The sequence below is a fragment of the Saimiri boliviensis genome, chromosome 1 (assembly GCF_048565385.1).
Source record: "Saimiri boliviensis isolate mSaiBol1 chromosome 1, mSaiBol1.pri, whole genome shotgun sequence".
NCBI lineage: Eukaryota > Metazoa > Chordata > Mammalia > Primates > Cebidae > Saimiri > Saimiri boliviensis.
In genome coordinates this window covers 130,188,275-130,210,703 of record NC_133449.1, presented here as the reverse complement: position 1 = coordinate 130,210,703, position 22,429 = coordinate 130,188,275, and the positions used below count along the sequence as shown (strand labels likewise).

Here is a 22,429-nt window from a genome sequence, read left to right as displayed (position 1 = left end):
GCAATTTCACTATTCCCAATCATTTACTATCCCAATTTTCCGGAACACTTTCCACCAACCACTTTGGAAAGGGCTACTTAGGGCGGGTGAGGTGCCTCACAACTGTAATCCCAGCACTTGGGAAGCCTAGGATTGTGGATCGCTTGACCCTAGGAGTTCGAGACCAGCTGGCCAATGTGACAAAACTCTGTCTCAACATAAAATACAAAAAATAGCCTGGTAAGGTGGTGCTCCTCTGTAGTCCCAGCTACTCAGGAGGATGAGGAAGAATTGCTTGAGCCCGGGAAGTTGAAGCTGCAATGAACTGAGATTGTGCCACTGCACTCCAGCCTGGGCAACCAGAGTGAGATCCTGTCCAAAAAAAAAAAAGGTGGCGGGGGTACCTAGCACCTTCCCCACAGCCTTGTCCTCCAAGCACAGAAGACGGCTTCCAGGTGTCCTTGTGTACCGCCTGGTCACTGCTGTGTTCCTGCTGTGGAACTGGGGGAGCTCAATGCTTAAGCACTAAGTCGTATCACCTCTGTCACATCACTAATGTGCCGAAGGAATTAGAAAGAAGATCACAGTATTCCAGGGAAGTCTCCGAGAATTAATCAACCTGGAGAAACTTGCAGGTCAGGTTCCAAACCACTGAATCAAGTTGTCAGACAGCTCAATAGCTGCTGGGGTCCCAGGTGCCCTGAGGGCCAGACAGGGCTCATTTGCTAATGCCACAGGCACCTGAGCTTTTTCTGTACTCGCCTGGTGTGCAAGCAAAATCATGAGGCGCAGTTTTCACACTTCCATCCAAGTGGCACAGCAAATATTTAGAATTAGATCCTGTGTGGGCTTCACAATGGACTCAAGCTGTTCTCCGTCACTGTGGACGCTGCCCCCTGTTCAAGTACCGCGTTTTTTTCCTTGTAAATGTGCATATTAAGCTTTCAGGCAAATACAGCTTTGAATTTTCCACCTTTGTTCTTCCCCCAAGATCTCATTGTAATGTCAGCTACCAAGAGAAAAATCCAAGAAGGCAGCTCTCCTACAAACCCCGAGGAACCAGCATCCAAGTAAGAGGACTGACCAAATTTGTTCCATCCTGCAAGTAAAATTCCATGAAACACTTACATGGTAAACCACTAGGGAATGTTTTATTGGCAGCGCTGGCTCTTGTGTATGTGTGCCGGGTGCAGTGGCTCACACCTGTAATCCCAACATTTTAGAAGGCAGAGCAAGGGAGGATCCCTTGAGTCCAGAAGCTCAAGACCAGCCTGGGCAACACAGGGAGACCCCAACTCTACATTAAAAACAAAAAATAACTTGAGGGGGAACCCAAATAGCTCAGACACTTCTGACAGATAAAATGGGTCAGAATTGCTTGCCATTCTTTGAATTAGAGCAAAAATAAATTTCACAATATAATCTAAAAGAGCCCTGTGCCGATGCTTAAGATTTACGCCAGGTGTGGCGCTTCATGCCCTGTAATCGCAGCATTATGGGATCACTTGACTTCGGGAGTTCGAGACCAGCCCAGCCAGCATGGTGAAAACCTGTATCTACTAAATTAGCTGAGCATGGTGGCACATGCCTGTAATCCCAGTTACTCAGGAGCCTGAGGCAGAATTGCTTGAACCTGGGAGGCGGAGGTTGCAGTGAGCCAAGATCAAGCCACTGCACTCCAGACAAAACTCCAAACAAAAAAAGAGCGAAACTCCTAAAGAAAAAAAAATATGATTCCAACTAGCACTAAGTACTCTATCATCCAACACAAATATCAGAAAATATTTCCTCTAACTGTTCAGTATCAATGATCATTTATTTAAAAATGAGAAATGCTAACAGGATCTGGTACACAAAACATCTTGATTTTTTTTTTACCTCATACGGGTAATGTGCCAACAGCCTAACAACATTTGAGGGGGACACATCTCACACATGCACGTGATCACACTTACGAAACACAAAATGAGTTTGAGATAGTTAGTATATTTCTAAAACAATAATATAATGTCCTTTTATAGTAATCAGAATTAACAGACCAGGCAAGGTAGCTCACACCTGTAATCCCAACACTTTGGGAAGCTGAGGCAAGTGGATCAGTTCGAGACCAGTCCGGCCAGTAATGGTGAAACCCCGCCTCTACTAAAAGTACAAAAATTAGCTGGGTGTGATTGTGATGGTGCATGCCTGTAATCCCAGCTACCTGGGAGTCTGAGGCAGGAGAATCACTTGAACCTGGAAGTTAGAGGTTGCAGTGAGCTGAGATCGTGCCAGTGCACTCCAGCCTGGACAACAGAGCAAAACTCCATCCCCCCTAAAAAATTTAGTTAACAGTCTGAGATAAACTATTTTAGAGAAAACACATTTAACCAAATACGCCAGTAAATTGAAACCTTTCAGTTATTTCGATGAGATGTTTGTTTCACAAAAATTTTGTTTCTTCTAAATAGAATACTAAGATTCTTTTGTCCTAGAGACTATTGCTATAGAGTTGATAATCTCATTGGTCTTTATGAAATAAAACAATGTGTCTATAAGGCTTAGTTTGCAATTTTCCATTGTATACTTTTTCACATTTAAAACTAAATATTTCTTTTTATAGTTATGTCAAAAAATAGTGATGAGGTTTTATGGCTTACTTAAAATATAAATGAGAAAAACAGTTACCATACCAAGAGCTGGTTTTAATTTTTTTTTTAGAGGAAATACTATAATTTTAAAAGTTGTAAAATATTTAACAGAATTTCCAGCAATGATTATTTCCAAAATGTAAAGATTTAAAACATAATTTATATAAAACTAAAAATCAGAAGGATTCATTCTTGCTTTTTCCTTTTTTAAAAAATTCAATTTGTCACATAAAGTTCGGCACGTGATAGCAGCTGCAGCCTCAGTCCCCCTCGGAATCGCTGTCCCTCCACATGGGGACACAGCGCCGCACTGAGGACAGCAACACGTCTTCAATCTGCTTCTTAGGGTTTTCCTCCAGGTCGGTCCTAATTGCTCCAGATTCAGACAGTTTCCACTCCAACTCTACAAGATAAAGAACAATTATCAAAATTTGGCCTGGCACAATGCTTCACACTTGTAATCCCAACACTTTTTGGGAGGCTGCAGCATGAAGATCACTTAAGGCTAGGAGTTCAAGACCACCCTGGGCAATATAGTGAGACCCTCATCTCAAAAAATTTTTAAAGATCAACGGAGTAGGCCAAGTGGCTTGGCTCATGCTTGTAATCCCAGCACTTTGGAAAGCCAAGGCGGGTGGATTGCTTAAGCCCAGAAGTTCTAAGACCAGCCTGGGAAACAGGGTGAAAACTTAGCTAGGCAAGGTGGCATGTGACTGTGGTCCCAGCTACTCAGGAGGCTGAGGTGGGAGGATCACCTGAGCCTGGGAGGCAGAGGTTGCAGAGCTGAGATCACACCACTGCACTCCAGCCTGGGACACAGTGAGACTGTCTCAAAAATAAAAAGAAATAAAAAATAAAAATTGGCTGGGTACTGTGGTGGTATGTACCTGCAGAGCTATGTAGGAGGCTAAGTGGCAGGATCGCTTGAGCCCAGGACTTCAAGGCTGCAGTGAGCTATGATTATGCCACTGTACTCCAGCCTACTTGACAGAATAAGACCCTGTCTCAAAAATACAAAGAATAAACCTATTCTCTGATGACTACAATTTCCCAGTTTGGACAACTTCCCAGGAAGGAAATCAGCATGAAAAATTTGAAGGAAGTAATTTCTACAGGCCTGCTGGCAATCTAATCATTAAGTCTAATTTTAATAATCTATTTGGCCTCATGTCCAGTATTTCACTCTATTGGGGTTAAAGAATAAATGTATGGTGATATCCTAGAGCTTACACATTTGTTCCAACTAATAAAAAAAGTAAAATGCTAGATAATAAAGAACCAGTAACTGAAGCAAAATCAAGTGATATATTTGCCCACTGCAGAGATGAACCCAGGCAGAACCAAAGGACTACCCAAGAGATTCTACAACAAATGGCTTCGCTTAAAGGAAGATCAAGGCAGAGATGTTCTGCTAATTGGACACATTGATTAAAATCCAAAAACCAATTTTACTTAAGTCTTTTTATTTTAATCTACTTTTGTTGGAAACAGGGTCTTACTCCGTCACCCAGGCTGGAGTGCTGTGGCACAATCATAGCTCACTGTGACTCCTGAGTTTAAATGATCCTCGCTCCCACCCGTCTTCCTAGTAGCTGAAACTACAGGTGTCCACACCACACCTAGAAATGGTATCTCAATATGTTGCCCAGGCTGATCTCAAACTCCTGGCTTCATGCAATCCTCCAGCCTTAGCCTCCTAAGGTGCTAGGATTACAGGCTCTCTGGTGGTTATTAGGGCCTGAGGGTGGAAATGGGAGATGATGGTCAAGGGTACAAACTTTCAGTTATAAGATGGGTAAGTTCTGAAGACCTCATGTACAGCGTGGTAACTACAGTGAATAATAATATATTGTATACCTGAAGTTTGCTAGGAAATAGTTCTTAAGGATTCTCACCGCAAAAAGGCTATGTGAAATGATGGATGGTTAATTAGATTGTGGCAATCATTTCACACTGTACCTGTATTAAATATCCATGTTGTGTATCTTAAATATATTAAATGGTTTTGGTCAATCATATCTCAGTCATGCTGGGGAAAAAAAGTGCTCCATGAAGATGAGTAACACCAGTACCTTCAGCTCTAGCTACTTGGGTTGAATGTTATGCAAATTCAACTCTTAAATCAATTTCTTAAAAACGAAAAAAAGACTTCACTCCAGCCTGGGCGATAGAGTGAGACCCTGCCTCAAAAAATATCTATCTTTATATATCCATACATACATACTTAAATGTATTTAATGTCACAGTTCGCTTACACAAAGCAATCATTATGTAAGTTCACTAGACTTTTTAAAAAAAATAGAAACTAACTACAATTGCGTACTTCTCTCTCCTCTCACGGTACATTCAAAAAAAGTCAAAATACGATGTAAACACAGAGTTTCACTTGGCAAGAATGCCCGTGGGCTGCAGTTCTCTTTCATGTTCTGTGGATATGTATTTTGATATCTCCATGTGTAACAGGTTGAAAGGAATTAAAAAAGATATCCTTCCAAGCTGTGGGCAGAATTAAATAAAACTGTAATTTAATTTAAAAGCTACTGGCCAGGCCCAGTGGCTCACATGTGTAATCCAAGCACTTTGGGAGGCCAAGGCAGGGAGATCACTTGCGGCCAGGAGTTCGAGACCCGCCTGGTCATCATGTTGAAACCCAGTCTCTACTAACATTACAAAAATTAGCTAGGCACGGTGGTGGGCATCTATAATCCCAGCTACTTGGGAGGATGAGGCAGGAGAATCACTTGAACCCGGGAGGCGGGGGTTGCAGTGAGGTGAGATTGCTTCCTTGCACTCCAGCCTGGGCAATAGAGCAAGACTTCATCTCAAAAACTAAATAAATAAACTTAAAAGCTACTAAGATACTCGAGTGAGAATATTTCTACAGAAAAATACAAATATATATACTAACATCTCCCTGGGTTCATGTGAATTAAAGCAAAAGTGAATATTGTGATCACAAGCTACAATTTAAAACATTTTACTGTAGAGACAAAACATATTCCACGCCAATATAAAAAATGTTTATATTTAAGTCTATCATGCCTTTCTTGAACTAATAATCCATACAGCCCAGTTGTAACTGTTTCTGATTACACAACTAAGATGTGATTAAATGTGCTCTGTCTTCTTAACAGTCACTCACACACGGGCAGAAGTGAATTTGACCCACCATGATAAAGGAGTCCAGGAAACAGGCAATCCCTCCAACAAAAATGTACCTCCCATCTCTCACGGCCCCACCTGTCCCCAAGAGCCCTTACCATCTCTTGTCAGGTTCATGCCACCAAACACCAGAGGGCCGATAAACTGAGCCTTGATATCACCTTCCAGGTAGACAAATATTGTGGGCAGATTCCTATCAGGATAATTGGGTATGCAGGTTGTTGAAATGGCTTTGATAAACTTGACATCAGGAAACTTGCTGGCAAGTCCACTGAGGTGCTGATTTATCAGGGCACAGAGGGGAATCCTATAAAACACACAGAGAAAACAGAAGCAATTATAATCCTGCATTTATATATAGAACAAAGCTCAACGACCCTTATACCCTATATAAAACCTTGTAACAGTTTCATAAGTGATTCTGCTGCTGAGATGAATTAACTTTTCTTTTTTTGACATAGGGTCTTGTTTGTCACCCAGGCTAAATGGAGTGAAGTGGTGTGATCCTGGCTCACAAGCAATCCTCCCACCTCAGCCCCCCAAGCAGCTGGGGGTACAAGCATGTGCTACCATGCTCAGATAATCTTTTTGTGATTTTTTTTTTTTTTTTTTTTTTTGGTAAAGACAGGGTTTAGCCACATTGCTCACACTACTTTTGAACTCCTGAGCTCAAGTGATCCGGCCGCCATGGCCTCCCAAAGTGCTGAGATTGCAGGTGTGGGCCACTGCAACCGGCTGAATTAACATTTTTAACAAACTTTCTAGGCCAGTCATGGTGGCTCACACCTGTAATCCCAGCACTTCGGAGGCTGAGGCGGGCGGATCACAAGGTCAGGAGTTCCAGACCAGTCTGACCAACATGGTGAAACCCCATCTCTACTAAAAATGCAAAAATTAGCTGGGTGTGGTGGTGCATGCCTGTAATCCCAGCTACTCAGAAAGCTGAGGCAAGAGAATCGCTTGAACCCAGAAAACAGAGGTTGCACTATGCCGAAATCACACCACTGCACTCCCGTCTGGGTGACAGAGAAAGACTCTGTCTCAAAAAATACAACAAAAAATCTTTCTAATATGCTCAGGGAAAGTGAAGAACACAAATCCCAATCCATATCAATTTATTTGGCAAAACAAGTTAGAAAAACAGCTTTAATATAAAAGATAATTGTTATACCTTTCTTAAAAAGTTGAATGAGAAAATGCTTAAGGTTTAGAATGTGTAAAATGTCAGAAAATGTTTTCTGCTTTAAAGAAATTCCTAAATAAGCACTGGACTCTGCAGTTTAAGACAAGACTGGAGAGCTGAGAAACAGAGGATCTCGGTATCACACAGTGAGGTCAATTACTGCAAAGGCCAACCTTGCCATCTATGAAACAAATTCATTACATAGAATGCTGAAATGTCAGAGTTCCTGTAAAGGAACAAATAACCTAGGAATTCCTTTTCAAAAATAGAAAGGCAAAGTCTGCATTACCACACTTTAACAAAGGCATTTGCATTAGTCACAAATATTAATTTGAAAGTCTTAAGATAAACAAATTAAGTAATAACGGTTGGGCAAGCCAGCAATAAAAACACAAAAAACTCAGTACCAGAAAAAAATTTTTTTAACCCCTATATAGGTCAGGCCTGAGATCCTGAAGCCATAAATTCAAATTAGCATTTGATAGATGGAGTGGAAGATCAGCTCACCCTTGTTTGTAAAGGTGCAAGATGACCCATAAGCCCTCACCGGCTTTGGTTACTTCTTGAACATAATCCTTCCCTGATATCTCCAAAACTTCTCCAAATTTATTCTTCAGTTTAGTTGCTTTCCACTCAGCCAGTCTCTGCCGTCTGCACAAAACAAGGAAAGAAACACACACACACAAATACGTGCACACATATATTTTCTAAAAGGCAATCCTGGTAAAGGCCCAGGTTTATTTATTGGTCGCATGGCAAAAATCTAATTATCAGTTTGCTAAAATTTGTGATATTATTTAACTGTAGTTCCTCCCAAATGTTTTCAGCTGCAAATTAAGTTTTTGAAGGACACTCATTTCATTTTATTTTTTGAGACAGAGTCTGGCTCTGTCGCCCACACTGGAGTGCAGTGGCACAATCTCAGCTCACTGCAACCTCCACTTCCTGAGCTCCTGAGTATCTGAGACTCTAGGGCAGTCACCACCACATCCAACTAGTTTTTGTACTTTTGGTAGAGATGGGGTTTCACAGGTTGGTCTCAAACTTCTGAGCTCAAGGTATCTGCCTATCGGCCTCTCAAAGTATAGGGACTACAGTCATTGAGTCATCTTGCTCAGCCCACACATTCTATGGCCATATACACGTAAAAAAAAACAAAAACAAAAAACAAACAGCCCCTCTGGGTAGCACTTACCTGTACATTTCAATAGCACGTTCATCCTCCTCATTAAACTCGTCTTCATGATCCTTCAGCTCTTCTAAAGTCATATCTTCATATGTTGTCACTGAATTTATTTACATTGGCAAAAAGCAAAAATTTAAAAAGATGAACAACATGCATTTTTCTTTTTCCCCGCTCTCTTTTCTCCTAAAGATATGCACACAACACCAGATCCTTAGCCCACCTAAACAAAAATTACTTAAGGCACCACACTAAATTAGAAGCTGAGAGGCTGGGCATGGTGTAAGACCTGTAATCCCAATTTCTTGACTGACAGACAGCTTTTTCCCCAAGCTCGCAGATCCTCTTCCCTCTCTCCTCCTACCCTGCCTCACCTCGTCTCATTTTTTTCTTCGAGACTGAATTTCACTCTTGTCATCCAGGCTGAAGTGCAATAGTGCCATCTTGACTCACTGCAAACTCTGCCTCCCAGATTCAAGCGATTCTCCTGCTTCAGCCTCCTGAGTAGCTGGGATTACAGGCATGTGCCACCACACCCAGTTAATTTTTGTATTAGTAAGAGACAGGGTTTCACCATGTTGGCCAGGCTGGTCTCCTGACCTCAAGTGATCTGCCTGCCTCAAAGTGCTGGGATTACAGATGGATTACAGGAGTGAGCCACCACACACTCTGTGTAAAGGTGAGGTTGCAGCCCCACTTTTGAACCCTTTACTGATTAAAATTCCCCAGGGCTCACACCTTTAACTACTTTCCTTCTTTATCCACAACCACTCCCTTGGCTTGCATCTAATCCCATGGCTTTCAGTGTTATCAATATCCTGACAACTCCCAAAGTACAGGCCTCCAGCCCAGAGTTTTCTAATCTGGAAGAAAACATAATCCAAGGGCCCTCTTAATGTGTCTATTTATCTAATAGGAACTGCAAAGTTAATGCATCCCTTGGCAGTGGCTCATGCCTGTAATCCTAGCTCTTTGGGAGGCTGAGGTGGGCGGATCATTTGAGGTCAGGAGTTCCAGACCAGCCTGGCCAATATGGTGAAAACCCTTTGCTACTAAAAATACAAAAAAATTAGCCTCATATGGTGTGATCTCTTGGGGGGTAGGCTAAACACAGGAGATTCACTTGAACCTGGGAGGCAGAAGTTGCACTGAGCCAAGGCTACAGCGCTCCAGCCTGGGTAACAGAGACTCCATCTCAAAAAAAAAAAAAGAAAAAAAAAAATGTCACTCCTCTGTTTAAACTTCCAAAAGCTTCCTGTCTCATTAGGTGTAAAGGCCAAAGTCCTTACTGGAAGCTACTGGATCCACTGAGGCTGCTCTCCTGCAGCACACCGGCCTCTCCTCAGGGATTCCCAGCCATGCCACTCCCCCACCTTCAGGAATACTCAAATGTCTTCTTCACCTCCTTCAGGTCCTAACTCGACAACTCCCTCAGGTCTATTCAAATGTGTTCTTCAGCTCCTCCAGGTCTTTACCCAAATGCCAGCTTCACCTTCTTCAAGTCCATGCAATGTCATCTTGGCGAGACCCTCTCTGACCCTGCTTTTCTTTCAAATCTTTCTGGTCCCTTTTACTGCCTTATTTTCTTTATTGGTTACTGTCTGTCTCCCCCACTGGAAGGCTGGTTCTCTGAGAGAACTGTGTCTGGCTTATGCATAGCTAAGGTCCCCACCCCCAGAAAAGCACCTGACAATGATAATCATGCAGTAAACACTCACTGGATACTTTCTAATAAATCCTTCTCTAAATTAGCTCTAACGCGTTAACAGAGGACAAAAGTACTAGTCCCTATAACCAGTGCTTCTCAAACTATGGCATGTATCAGAATCCTTTAAGGTACTTGTTTAAAATGCAGATTCCTGGGCCTCATTCCAGAGACTCTGCTCAGTAAAGACTAGGGAGTGGGGTTTACCAGCACTCCAAGGGACTCCCATTCAGGCGCTATGACTGCCTGTGAGAAAACCTCCCTCAGACCCCCACGTGTCACAAACATCTTATGCCTACGCAGACTAAGCTATTTTTAGTGAATGTCCTCACTAAAACCACAGTGAATAAAGTACAAACACTAAAAACCTTGAACAAATTTCCATGGCATTATCAAAGGGAATCACAGACCAAAAAGCAGAAAGACTCAAGTATTTTCTTCAGTGCTCATCTGACATAGACTAGGGCTTGCGGGACTTGCGGGGCACCTCTGAAGTCTCCTAGGTCTATGGCTCAGGAAGGTAAAAACGAGAGACACCCTGTATCTTGTCTGCGGTCCCACAGACACAAGCAGTATCCATGCCAGCACCTGGCAAGGCAGTCAGAGGCTTAGGGAGCCATCTCCTAACCCAGACAGATGCAGAGGAAAGAGAGCAAACTCACCCACTGACTGCTGGATCCTGTGCTGCTCCCCTTCTGCCTCCTCTTCCAATTCTTTCAGACTTTCCTTGGGGGGCAAGATGCCCTTTTTGCGTAAGATGTCATTCCACTCAGTGTCTGCGTTGGGGTCCTAGAAGAGCAGGACCAAGATTACTGTGAGTGCCAAGTCTAGTATGGAGGGCGCCATGTTGGGCAAGGGGCCAAATGGGAAAAGTGACAAGGGAGGAATTCAAACCATATTATCCTGTGGACTATTTCTGAGAAAGTGTCGAAAGATCCACAGCCCCTGTTTTGTTCTTCTTGTCCACCCCTCTCCCAATGGAGGAGCTATTCTTGGGGTAAAAATTAGGATACAATAGGATGCGCAGATCGGCATCAATACTGCTACCAAAGCTCCGACCTAGCTTCTGTTCAATATTTTTATCAATGACTGAGAGTGACGCATTCAACAGATAAATTTAAGTACCACATGTAAATTACTGTATTAGGCAATGGGGAAGAGTGGTGAATGCAAGAGTCACCCGTTACAGTCAAAAGGAAGAGACAGGCAACAAACAAGTATATATACAAACTACACATTAAGAGATAAAACTGTAGCAAGTGCAATGACTGACAAGCTGCTAGTTTAGAGAATTACCCAGGACCCGCATTCCAGGTAGACAGGGATGTTCCCTACAGAGGAGGTGACATTCCACCAGAGGTTGGAAAGGAAACTGCGACTGGAGTCTGGGGGCTTGAAAATAATCCTTCAGGCAGGGTGCAGTAGCTCAAGCCTGTATTCCAGCACTTTAGGAGGCCAAAGCAGGCGAACCACCTGAGGTCAGGAGTTCAAGACCAGCCTGGTCAATATAGTGAAACCTCATCTCACTAAAAACACAAAAATTAGCCAGGTTCGGGCTGTAATCAAGAAAATAACCTTCCAGGCAGAGGGGCCAGGGACGTGCAAAGGGCCCAATAACAAAAGCCTGGACGAGGATCTCAGGCTGCAGATAAGGCTTGGCTGACAGATTTCTCTAATGGCCAAACCTAGGAGGAAAAGCTGAGACTCCGCAGAGTAGCTCAAAAAATTCGGGACACTCTTCTGAGCCCTTTTTCCTGGACCTAGTCACCAAATCCTTAACAAGCCCAGGAGACACACATTTACAGGTACTGCCATGCTGGAACAGCTGGCCAAATCAGCCAGGATTAAAATCACAAAGAATCAATGTCACAAAGACTGATGTAAATGAGGGCTCTCGGATCCAGAACCCAGCTGCCCAAGCACCGGTGTGCACGGTCTGGCAGGAATACTGCTGATGGAGCTCAGGCTTGCTTTAGAATATATCAGGAGCACTGTGAAAAGGGTACTGGGATAACCGACCTCCAGCCCCAATCTTGTGTAACAATTCTGAGATACATCAAAAGAAAAATGAGCAGAATCCTCACTACAGGGTAGTCAGGAAAGGCCTCCGGGACCTGTAGGACAGGATGCAAAGGAGGCCAGGTGGCCCTCAAGCTCCCACTTCACCATTTATTGTGTCTAGGCTGGGCGCAGTGGCTCATTCTGTAATCCCAGCACTCTGGGAGGCTGAGGCTGGGCAACACAGGGAGAACCCATCTATACAAAAAATTAGCCCAGTGTGGCGGGTGCATGCCCGTGGTCCCAGCTACTCTGGGGGCTGACAAGGGAGTATGGCTTGGCCCTGGGAGGTCGAGGTTGCAGCGAGCTGTGACAGTGCCACTGCACTCCAGGCTTGGGCGACAGAGCAAGACCCGGTTTCAAAAAAAAAAAAAAGTGCCTGGCTCCTGGCAGACACGCCCTCTCCTCCAGCCCCCTAATGCTGGTAAACCCGCACCATCTTGTCTCCATCTGCCATTGAGCAGAAATTAGAATTTCTGAGCACAAGATGGTTGGAGAGTGACAAAATTTACATGGTAGATTTTTACTCACAATGGTGACCATTTCCATGGTGTTTCAATTCATTCTCTTTAGGCTTTAACCAAATTCTGCTAGTAAATTGTAGCTACAGAAAAGTAACTTATTTTACCTATTTTAATAATAAAAAAAAAATGAACACGAAACAGAAGTAACCTCGGGCAGAGCTCTGGAACCCGAGTGGTCCGAGAGGGAGCGCGCCCCAACTGGACCCCATGGCTCGGGGGAAGAGGGTCTAACTAAGCCGTCACCCGGCGCTCAGTGGAGCCAGAAACACGGCCCGCGCCGCTGCTGTACGTGGCGGAACCGGACCCTCCGCTTCCTAACACATCTGCTAACACAATTCCTCCTTAGGGAAGCTAGGGAGAGGAAGCAATTTTTGTCAGGCGGGATCGGGCAAGGCCTTCAGAGGCCCGCGTTGGGAGAGACCTCGAGAGAAGCTAGTTCCGGAGGACCGAGGTTGGGGAGACCCGGCACAGAGGGGCGGGGACGCCCAGGCCGTGGGTCCTGGTGGGACCACGCCCACCCTCCCGCACTGCGCCTGCGCGGGGCCTGGATGCGCCAGGCCTCCCCAGAGCCTGCGGCGCCCGAGCTTCCCGCAAGGCGGGCGTCCACCGCCGGCCCGGGCCCAATGAGACAAACGACGGGCCGCAGACTCCAGACCCGTGCCCGGTTCTAGCTTACCTGCATCTCGTTTCCAATCGCTCAAGCCAGTTGTGCCACGGCGCCCCTGTCTCTCAGCTCCCTTTTGTGCACGCGCACAGCGTCGCCACGCCTCCTCCTCAGCCCCGCCCAGGGACGAACTGGGCGGAGTCAGGGCGGAAGCAAGGACTCTGCGTCTTCGCTCTTCAAGACAACGGCATGGAAGCTGTACACATGCGCGAGACAGGACCTGCCCACTCCCCTAGCCGGAGCGCGCTTGACCTGGTGCTAATTCTGGGCGCTGCCTTATTAGGGCAGGTCTTCGGCCGAGGAGGGGTGGGGCTGGGTGGAGGAGGAGCTCGGGCCTTTGGCCTTTTCCAGCCGCTGGCCCAAACCTGTAAAGATGTCTCGCTCAGACTAGCGTTAAGAAGTCAGAAATGGAAAATTGCTTCTAGGCCGGGCGCGGTGGCTCACGCCTGTGATCCTAGCCCGAGGCGGGAGGATTACTTGAGGACAGGAGTTCGAGACCACCCTGGCCAACGTGGCGAAACTCCGTCACTACTAAAAATACAATTAGCCAGGCGTGGTGGCGGGCGCCCGGTAATCCCAGCTATTCCGGAGGCTGAGGCAAGAGAATGGCTGGAACCTGGGAGGCGGAGGTTGCAGTCATCCGAGATCGCGCCACTGCACTCCAGCCTGGGTGATAGTGAGACCCTGTCTCTAAAAAAAAAAAGAAAGAAAATTGCGTCTCTAAAAATTAAAAATGATGCCGGGCTGGGCGCGGTGGCTCACGTTTATAATCCCAGCACGTTGGGAGGCGGAGGCGGGCGGATCACAAGCTCAAAAGATCAAGACCATCCTGACCAACATGGTGAAACCCCGCCTCTACTACAAATACAAAAATTAGTTGGGCGTGGTGGTGCGTGCTTAAAAGATGGAAGGGAGGGAGGAAGGAAAGATGGATGCAGAGGGGCCGGGCTCAGTGGCTCAGGCCTGTAATCTGAGAACTTTGAGAGGCTGAGGCAGGTGGAGGTCAGGAGTTCCAGACCAGCCTGACCAACCTGGTAAAGCACCATCGGCTACTAAAAACATCAGTTGTGCGTGGTGGCAGGTGCCTGTAAATCCCAGCTACTCAGGAGGCTGAGGAATTGCATGAACCTGGGAGGTGGAGGTTGCAGTGTGTTGAGATGGCGCGACTGCATTCCAGCCTGGGCAACAAGAGTGAAACTGTCTAAAAAATAAATAATAAAATAAAATGATGCAGGCTTTTCTGGAATTCGCCCACTATCATTTCAGTATCAGAAAAGGCAACTCATTCATAAGACATTGAGAGCCTACTATGTACCAGGCACTGGACTCTGCAGATGGAGCAGTGAGCAAAACAGTAAAAGAAAGTTGAAAGTCGTCTCGTCTGCCATGCCTGAGCATCAGGAGATCCATATATGCAATAGGGCGGGCACATAGGCACCAAGCAAAAAGCAGCAGTCTGACTTGTAAAATGCAGGTATTGGGCTCCAGAGCTTCCGCCCAGGCACACTCTGAGTTAAGTGAGCAATATTCCTACCTGGTATGGAAGGAAGCATTTTACACATGTGGGCGAACTTGCTACCTCCTGGCAACTAAGCGAACACAGATAATAGTAGCCCACACACCTGTGAGATCGGCGCAGGGCTTCCAACCGTGGCTATGCATTAGAATCACCTGGGAGCCCTCAAAAACTACGGCTGTCCCGGGGCTCACCCCAGACAAATTAAATCCTTAGAAATGAGGCCTGGCACGGATATTTTCTTAAAGACCCTCAGGTGATGCTAAGGTGCACAATCGCTGATAAAGAGTGAATCAAATGATTGCTTGAGAGCAAGGAGTTCTTTAATTTATAAAGGTCCTTAAGATTTTTCTAACTCTTTTCAACTGAATTACAGGCACTACTATGGATTTATCGATGTATCTGGAAGCACAGTATTTGTTAACGAATTTTCCTTGGTCTCACCACCAAAATCAGGACTGGGACAAACTTTGGGTTTGATCCTGTGCCTCCTGCCCAGTCCTGCACAGCAACAGAGCAGGCGTTGTTTTGTCCTTTCCTCATCCCCAGCCTCTGCTGTTCCCCGAGGCCTGTTTTCCAGGATTGAAAACAGTTGCTCTTTCCTCACATGATCCGGTCAGAGGCATTCCAACAAAGGCGACTCCATCTTAAAGAGGGGATGGGTAAAATGAGGCTGAGACCTAGTGGGTTGTATTCCCATAAGGTTACACATGCTTAATCACAGAATATTTACGCTTACGGGAATATATTAATAATGTTTCCCAAACAGACCCAAGTCTTAACAGACCCAGGAAATGTCCTGATGTCCTGAGAGCTTTGTGTTTTTTGTTTGTTTTTGGTTGAGACAGAGTTTCTCTTTTGTTCCTCAAGCTGTATTGCAATGGCACAATTTTGGCTCACTGCAACCTCTGTCTCCCCAGTTCAAGCAATTCTCCTGGCTCAGCCTCCCGGGTAGCTGGGATTACAGGTTTGCACCACCATGCCGGATTAATTTTTATATTTTTAGTAGAGATGGGATTTCACCATTTTGGCCAGGGTAGTCTCGGACTCCTGAGTTTCGGTGATCCAACTGCCTCAGCCTCCCAAAGTGCTGGGATTACAGGCGTGAGCCACCACACCCGGCCAAGAACAAAAGCATTCTTCTTTTTTTTTTTTTTTTGAGACGGAGTTTTGCCCTTGTTACCCAGGCTGGAGTGCAATGGCGCAATCTCAGCTGACCACAACCTCCGCCTCCTGGGTTCAGGCAATTCTCCTGCCTCAGCCTCCTGAGTAGCCGGGATTACAGGCACGCGCCACCATGCTCAGCTAATTTTTTGCACCATTAGTAGAGACGGGGTTTCACCATGTTGACCAGGATGGTCTCGATCTCTTGACCTCGTGATCCACCCGCCTCGGCCTCCCAAAGTGCTGGGATTACAGGCTTGAGCCACTGCGCCCGGCCCAAAAGCATTCTTAAAGTTTCATTTTAACAATAATAATATAGATGATTGGGAAAGGCAGTAGTCATGAAACTTGGCCCAATAGTCCCATAGACAGTTGTTTTTCGATAAACATAGACATTGACCCTTCTGCTGTTAAAGCTTGAAACTAGATTCTGTTTTATTTGAGTTCCTTCCTCAGGAAAGTATCAAAGGACTGAAACTCACCAGATTATAGCACCATATGCCTTCTTGCCCCTCCCTCCTCTTGTTTTCTTACACAATGTTACATTTCTTCCCTGCTATATAAATCCCTAGTTTTAGTCAGTCAGGGAGATGGATTTGAGACCGATCTCCCATCTCTGCGCAGGCCCCAATTAAAGCCATCTTCCTGGGCAGTACTTGTCATCTCAGTGATTGGCTTTCGTTGTGGCCAGCAGCAGGATCTAGACCAACTGTTTTGGTAACAGTTACACAAAGATTAACAGTCCTTTGTCACAAATGTTGGTAGAGCACTTTCCCCGTGATTTTCGCTTCGTTATATCAAGCATTGCACCTAAGGTGGATAAATTCCTCCTCTTGCTTTCTGGAACGCCTTACTCTGTCTATGGAGTAGCCATTGTTTCATTCCTTTAGTTTCTTTTTTTCTTTTTCTTTCTTTTTTTTGAGACAGAAACTCACTCTGTCACCCAGGCTGGACTGCAATGGTGAGGTCTCGGCTCACACAACCTCTTGTCTCCTGGGTTTAAACGATTCTCCTGCCTCAGCCTCCAGAGTAGCTGGTATTACAGGTGTCCACTGCCACGACTGGCTAATTTTTTTTGTTTTTAGTAGAGACAGGGTTTCACCATGTTGGCCAGGCTGGTCTCGAACTCCTGACCTTGTAATCTGCCTGCCTCAGACTTCCAAAGTGCTGGAATTACAGGTGTAAGCCACCACACTTGGCCCATTCCTTTACTTTCTTTTTTTTTCTTTTCTTTTTTTTGAAACAGAATTTCACTCTTGTTACCCAGGCTGGAGTGCAATGGCGCGATCTCTGCTCACTGCAACCTCTGCCTCCTGGGTTCAAGCAATTCTCCTGCCTCAGCCTCCCAAGTAGCTGGGACTACAGGCATGTGCCATCATGCCCAGCTAATTTTTGTATTTTTAGTAGAGACGAGGTTTCACCATGTTGACCAAGATGGTCATGATCTCTTGACCTTGTGATCTACCCGCCTCGGCCTCCCAAAGTGCTGGGATTATAGGCGTGAGCCACCGCACCCAGCCTCCTTTGCTTTCTTAATAAGCTTGCTTTCACTTTACTGTGTGGACTTGTCTCAAATTCTTCCTTGCCTGAGATCCAGGAACCTTCTCTTGAGGTCTGGGTTGGGACACTCTTTCTAGTAACAATCCCTCTCCAGGGATTAAGAACCTGAATGCCCACACCCTACTGCCTATTCATGCAGCAGTTTGAAAGGTGCCCTCTTACTTGTGTCAAAATTATTATTTTGTTATTCTTTCCGCCTGTGCTCCAGATCCTCTCACCTTCCTTAGGGACTTCCTCCATTTTTCCATCCTTCTTGGCTGTGGAGAGAATAATTACAGTTTATGAGAAAAGATTAGAGACATACGAATTAGCAAAGATAAACTATTCCTATTTGTGGATGATACAGCATACCTGGAAAACCCAGAGGAACTGAGTCTTCATGCTAACAATATGAGAATTCAGTGTAGGAGCAGGATATAAAATTAATATAAAAATAGTCTTCATCCATGTTTACAATAACAAAGCCCAGGATATAATGAACTCCAATTACAATAACAACAGAAAAGAAAAGGCACTTGGAAATAAAGTAGACAAAACCTGCATGAGTTAAATTATAAAACCTTTCGAAAACACAAAAGTAGACTAGAACAAATGGACAAACATCTTTTATTTTTGGATGGTTGTGGGCCAGGCGCGGTGGCTCAAGCCTGTAATCCCAGCACTTTGGGAGGCCGAGGCGGGTGGATCACGAGGTCAAGAGATCGAGACCATCCTGGTCAACATGGTGAAACCCCGTCTCTACTAAAAATACAAAAAATTAGCTGGGCATGGTGGTGCGTGCCTGTAATCCCAGCTACTCGGGAGACTGAGGCAGGAGAATTGCCTGAACCCAGGAGGCGGAGGTTGCAGTGAGCCGAGATCGCACCATTGCACTCCAGCTTGGTAACAAGAGCGAAACTCCGTCTCAAAAAAAAAAAAAAAAAAAAGTGTTGAACCCAGTGAGGCAAACACTGAAATAAACATCTATGAGAAAGTTTGAGTAACTCATGATTATGAACAGAGCTATTTTCCTAGAAAAGTTTTTTAGAGAGAGGCTTGCTCTGTCACCCAGGCTGGAGTGCAGTGGCACAATCTCAGCTCATTGCAACCACCACCTTCCAGGTTCAAGTAATTCTCTTGCCTCAGTCTCCCAAGTAGCTGGGATTACAGGCATGCGCCACCACACCCAGCTAATCTTTTGTATTTTTTGTAGAGATGGGTTTCACTAAATTGACCAGGCTGGCCTCGAACTCCTGGCCTCAAGTGATCTGCCTGCCTCAGCCTTCCAAAGTGCTGGGATTACAGGTGTGACCCACCATACCTAGCCTGTTTTTCACAGAAAGTTAATGGGCTATTGAAATTCAGCAACAATGGCAGGGCGCAGTGGCTCACACCTGTACTCCCAGAACTTTGGGAGGCCGAGGCAGGCAGATCTACATTAGGAGTTCAAGACCAGCTTGGCTAACATAGTGAAACCCCATCTCAACTAAAAATACAAAAATTACCTGGGCATGATGACACATGCCTGTAGTTTCGGCTACTGGAGAGGCTGAGGCAGGAGAATCGCTTGAACCCAGGAGGTGGAGGTTGCAGTGAGCTGAGATTGTGCCACTGCGCTCCAGCTTGGGCAATAGAGTGAGACTTCATCTCAAAACAACAACAACAACAACAAAGAAGAAGAAAGAAAAAAGAGGCTGGGAACAGTGGCTCACCCCTGTAATCCCAGCACTTTGGGAGGCTGAGACGGGTGGATCACAAGTTCAAGACCAACCTGACCAACATGGAGAAACCTCACCTCTACTAAAAATGCAAAATTAGCCAGGTGTGGTGGCACATGCCTGTAATCCCAGCTACTAGGGAGGCTGAGGCAGGGGAATCACTTGAACCCAGAAGGCAGAGGTTGTGATGAGCTGAGATCGTACCATTGCACTCCAGCCTGGGCAACAAGAGCAAAACTTCATCTCAAAAAAAAAAAAAAAAAAAAAAAAAGAAAAAGAAAGAAAGAAAGAAAAGAAAAAGAGGCTGGGGGTGGTGGTTCACACTTGTAATCTCAGCACTTTGGGAGGCCAACGTGGGCAGATCACGAGGTCAAGAGATCGAGACCATCCTGGCCAACATGGTGAAATCCCATCTCTACTAAAAATACAAAAAAATTAGCCAGGCGTGGTGGCACGCGCCTGTGGTCCCAGCTACTTGAGAGGCTGAGGCGGAAGAATAGCTTGAATCAAGGAGGTGGAGGTTGCAGTGAGCCGAGATTGTGCCACTGCACTCCAGCCTGGAGACAGAGCAAGATTCCGTCTCAAAAAAAAAAAAAAAAAAGAAAGAAAGAAAGAAAAAGAAAAAAGAAAGAAATTCAGTAACAATTTTCTAGGAAAAGAAACAAAATTAAAATACAGTACAGCTTTTGATTTTGAGAGCAGTTTACTATTTAGCCTTCTGTAAGTTTCATAAGGAGTGGTTCACCAACGTTGCTGTATATAGAATTACTTGAGGAGTGTTAAAAATGTAGATTCCAAGTCCTATTCCCAGAATCCCAGAATTTCTGAATCTGTAGATGTGGGGTAGAGCCCAGCAACTTGCCTCTTGGGTATCTATTTCAGGTGATTCTGGTATTGGTGGTCTTTAGACCACATTATGTTTAATACTATACTGGAATTCTATTTGATCTTTAAAAAAATAGTCGACTATCATATGCATTTTCCATGTCCTTATATAATGTCAAGTAGAAACAAGCAGGTATAAATAGGAGATAAGATACAGTATTACTACAACACCTAAAACAGTCTCTCCTTCAAATGAAATCAGGATACAACACATGACCTCACTTGTGTCAGACTTGTGGTGGACAGTCATGGACCCATTTGTTCTCCTTTCCTATTCCCAAGCAGCAGAACTTTACTAGGGGACTGGGACCCACAAAGTAATTATTGTTGCTTCCCTCCCCGCTGGCCTCCTGTGAGGTTCTGATTCTGGGAAGCAGGGTGAGAAGAGGGGAGGTGGGGAGGAGAGGCACTTCCTGTTTCTGAATTTTGTGGGCACCCCTGCTGCAGCAGCAGCAGCAGCACAGAGAGGGCCCCGTGCATCCTTTCTCGTACCCAGCAGCACCTCTCCATGGTTGTGGGACCAGCCCAGTTGCCCCACCTTGGCTGTCCGAGTACTCCTTATAGCCCACCCCATAGTAAGCAAACTTCCAGGTTCTGGGAACTCCATCCCCTCCCTTTTGTTCTACCTAGCTCTAGGGACAGTGGGTGCTTTCTACAGTTACTAATCTTGGAGTTTATGCCCCGTGTTGGAGGTGGGGCCTGGTGGAAGGTGATCGAATCATGAGGGTGGTTTCTCAAGAACAGTTTAATACCATCCCTTTGAATGTGTTCTCATGATAGCAAGTTCTTGTGAGATCTGGTCGTTTAAAAGTGTATAGCACTCCCCTCTCTCTTTCTCTCGCTTCTGCTCCTGTCATGTAAGACCCCCACTCCATCTTTGCCTTCCACCATGATTAGAAGCTTCCTGAGGCCTCCCCAGAAGCAGATGCTACCATGCTTCCTGTACAGCCTGTAGAACCACGGGCCAATTAAACCTCTTTTCTTTATAAATTGCCCAGTCTCAGATATTTCTTTATAGCAATGCAAGAATGAACAAATACTCCTAGTGTATCTTCTTTTTTCTTGCCTGGACTCTGACTAACTTAGTAAAATGATGGCTATTTCTTTTCTCTACTTTTTCAGGTTTTTTTTTTTTTTTTTTTTTTGGTATATTTGTATTGCTTTATTTTAAAATAGCTTTATTGGCCGGGTGTGGTGGCTCATGCCTGTAATCCAAGCACTTTGGAGGCCAAGGTGAGCGGATCACCTGAGGTCGGAAGTTCAAGACCAGCCTGACCTACATGGTGAAACCACATCTTTAAAAAATAAATAAATAAAATAAAATAGCTTTATTGAGATATAATTCTCATGGCATAAAATACACTGTTTTAAGAGTACAGTTCAGTAGTGTTTAGTATATTCTCAGTGTTGTGCAACCATTACTCCTCTCTCACTAATTCCGAAGAAACCCTGTGCCCTTGGGCAGTCTCACCTCCCCATGTATTCTTTCCGCAAGGCAGCCATTATTCCCAGCAGCCATTATTCTACTTTCTGTCTCTGTGGATTTGCCTATCCTGGATAAAATGGAATGTGGCTTTTTGTATCTGGCTTCTTTGATTTAAAACAATGTTTCAAGGTTCACTCATGTTGCAGCATGTTTCAGTACTTCATTTCTTTTTATAGCCAAATGGCCTTCCACGGTATGGATAGACCATGTTTTTTTTTTGAGACGGAGTTTCGCTCTTGTTACCCAGGCTGGAGTGCAATGGCGCGATCTCGGCTCACTGCAACCTCCGCCTCCTGGGCTCAGGCAATTCTCCTGCCTCAGCCTCCTGAGTAGCTGGGATTACAGGCACGTGCCACCATGCCCAGCTAATTTTTTGCACTTTTAGTAGAGACGGGGTTTCACCATGTTGACCAGGATGGTCTCGATCTCTCGACCTCGTGATCCACCCGCCTCGGCCTCCCAAAGTGCTGGGATTACAGGCTTGAGCCACTGCGCCCGGCAACCATGTTTTGTTTATCCATTCATCAGTTGATGGGTATTTGGGTTATTTACACTTTTTGACTATTATGAATAATGCTGCTATGACCATTCACATAAAAGTTTTTGTGTGAGGCCAGGTTCACTCCTGTAATCCCAGCACTTTGGGAGGCAGAGGTGGGTGGATTATCTGAGGTCTAGAGTTCAAGACCAGCCAGGCCAACATAGTAAAACCCTATCTCTACTAAAAACACAAAATTTAGCCAGGTATGGTTGCTAGCGCCTGTAGTCCCAGCTACTCGGGAGGCTGAGGCAGAAGGATTACTTGAACCTGGGAGGCAGAGGTTGCAGTGAGCCAAGATCACACCACTGCACTCCAGCCTGGGCAACAGAGCGAGACTTTCTCTCAAAAAAAACAAAAGACTCTAAAGAAAGTTCTGTAGAAGTATAAGAAAAAAAATGTTTTTGTGTGAATACATATTTTCAGTTCTCTTGAGTATAGCCTACAAGTGTAATTATTGAGTCACATGGTAATTCTGTGTAACTTCTTGAGGAG

The 22,429-nt window shown here is 45.1% G+C and overlaps 1 protein-coding gene and 1 pseudogene across 1 annotated transcript; both read right to left on the bottom strand.

Annotated features, from left to right (window-relative positions):
• Window positions 1–1,856: 1,856 nt before the first annotated feature.
• Window positions 1,857–1,949, bottom strand: LOC120362299 (small nucleolar RNA U13; annotated as a pseudogene).
• Window positions 1,950–1,963: 14 nt separating this feature from the next.
• On the bottom strand, window positions 1,964–13,242 carry PDCL3 (phosducin like 3). The gene is made up of 6 exons (XM_003941311.4): window positions 13,101–13,242; window positions 10,505–10,631; window positions 8,150–8,240; window positions 7,462–7,605; window positions 5,870–6,078; window positions 1,964–3,012 (listed from the first exon to the last, which is right to left on the bottom strand). Exons 1-6 carry the CDS (start codon window positions 13,104–13,106, stop codon window positions 2,870–2,872), a joined length of 720 nt encoding a protein of 239 aa, XP_003941360.2. The 5' UTR covers window positions 13,107–13,242; the 3' UTR covers window positions 1,964–2,869.
• Between the last annotated feature and the right edge of the window lie 9,187 nt (window positions 13,243–22,429).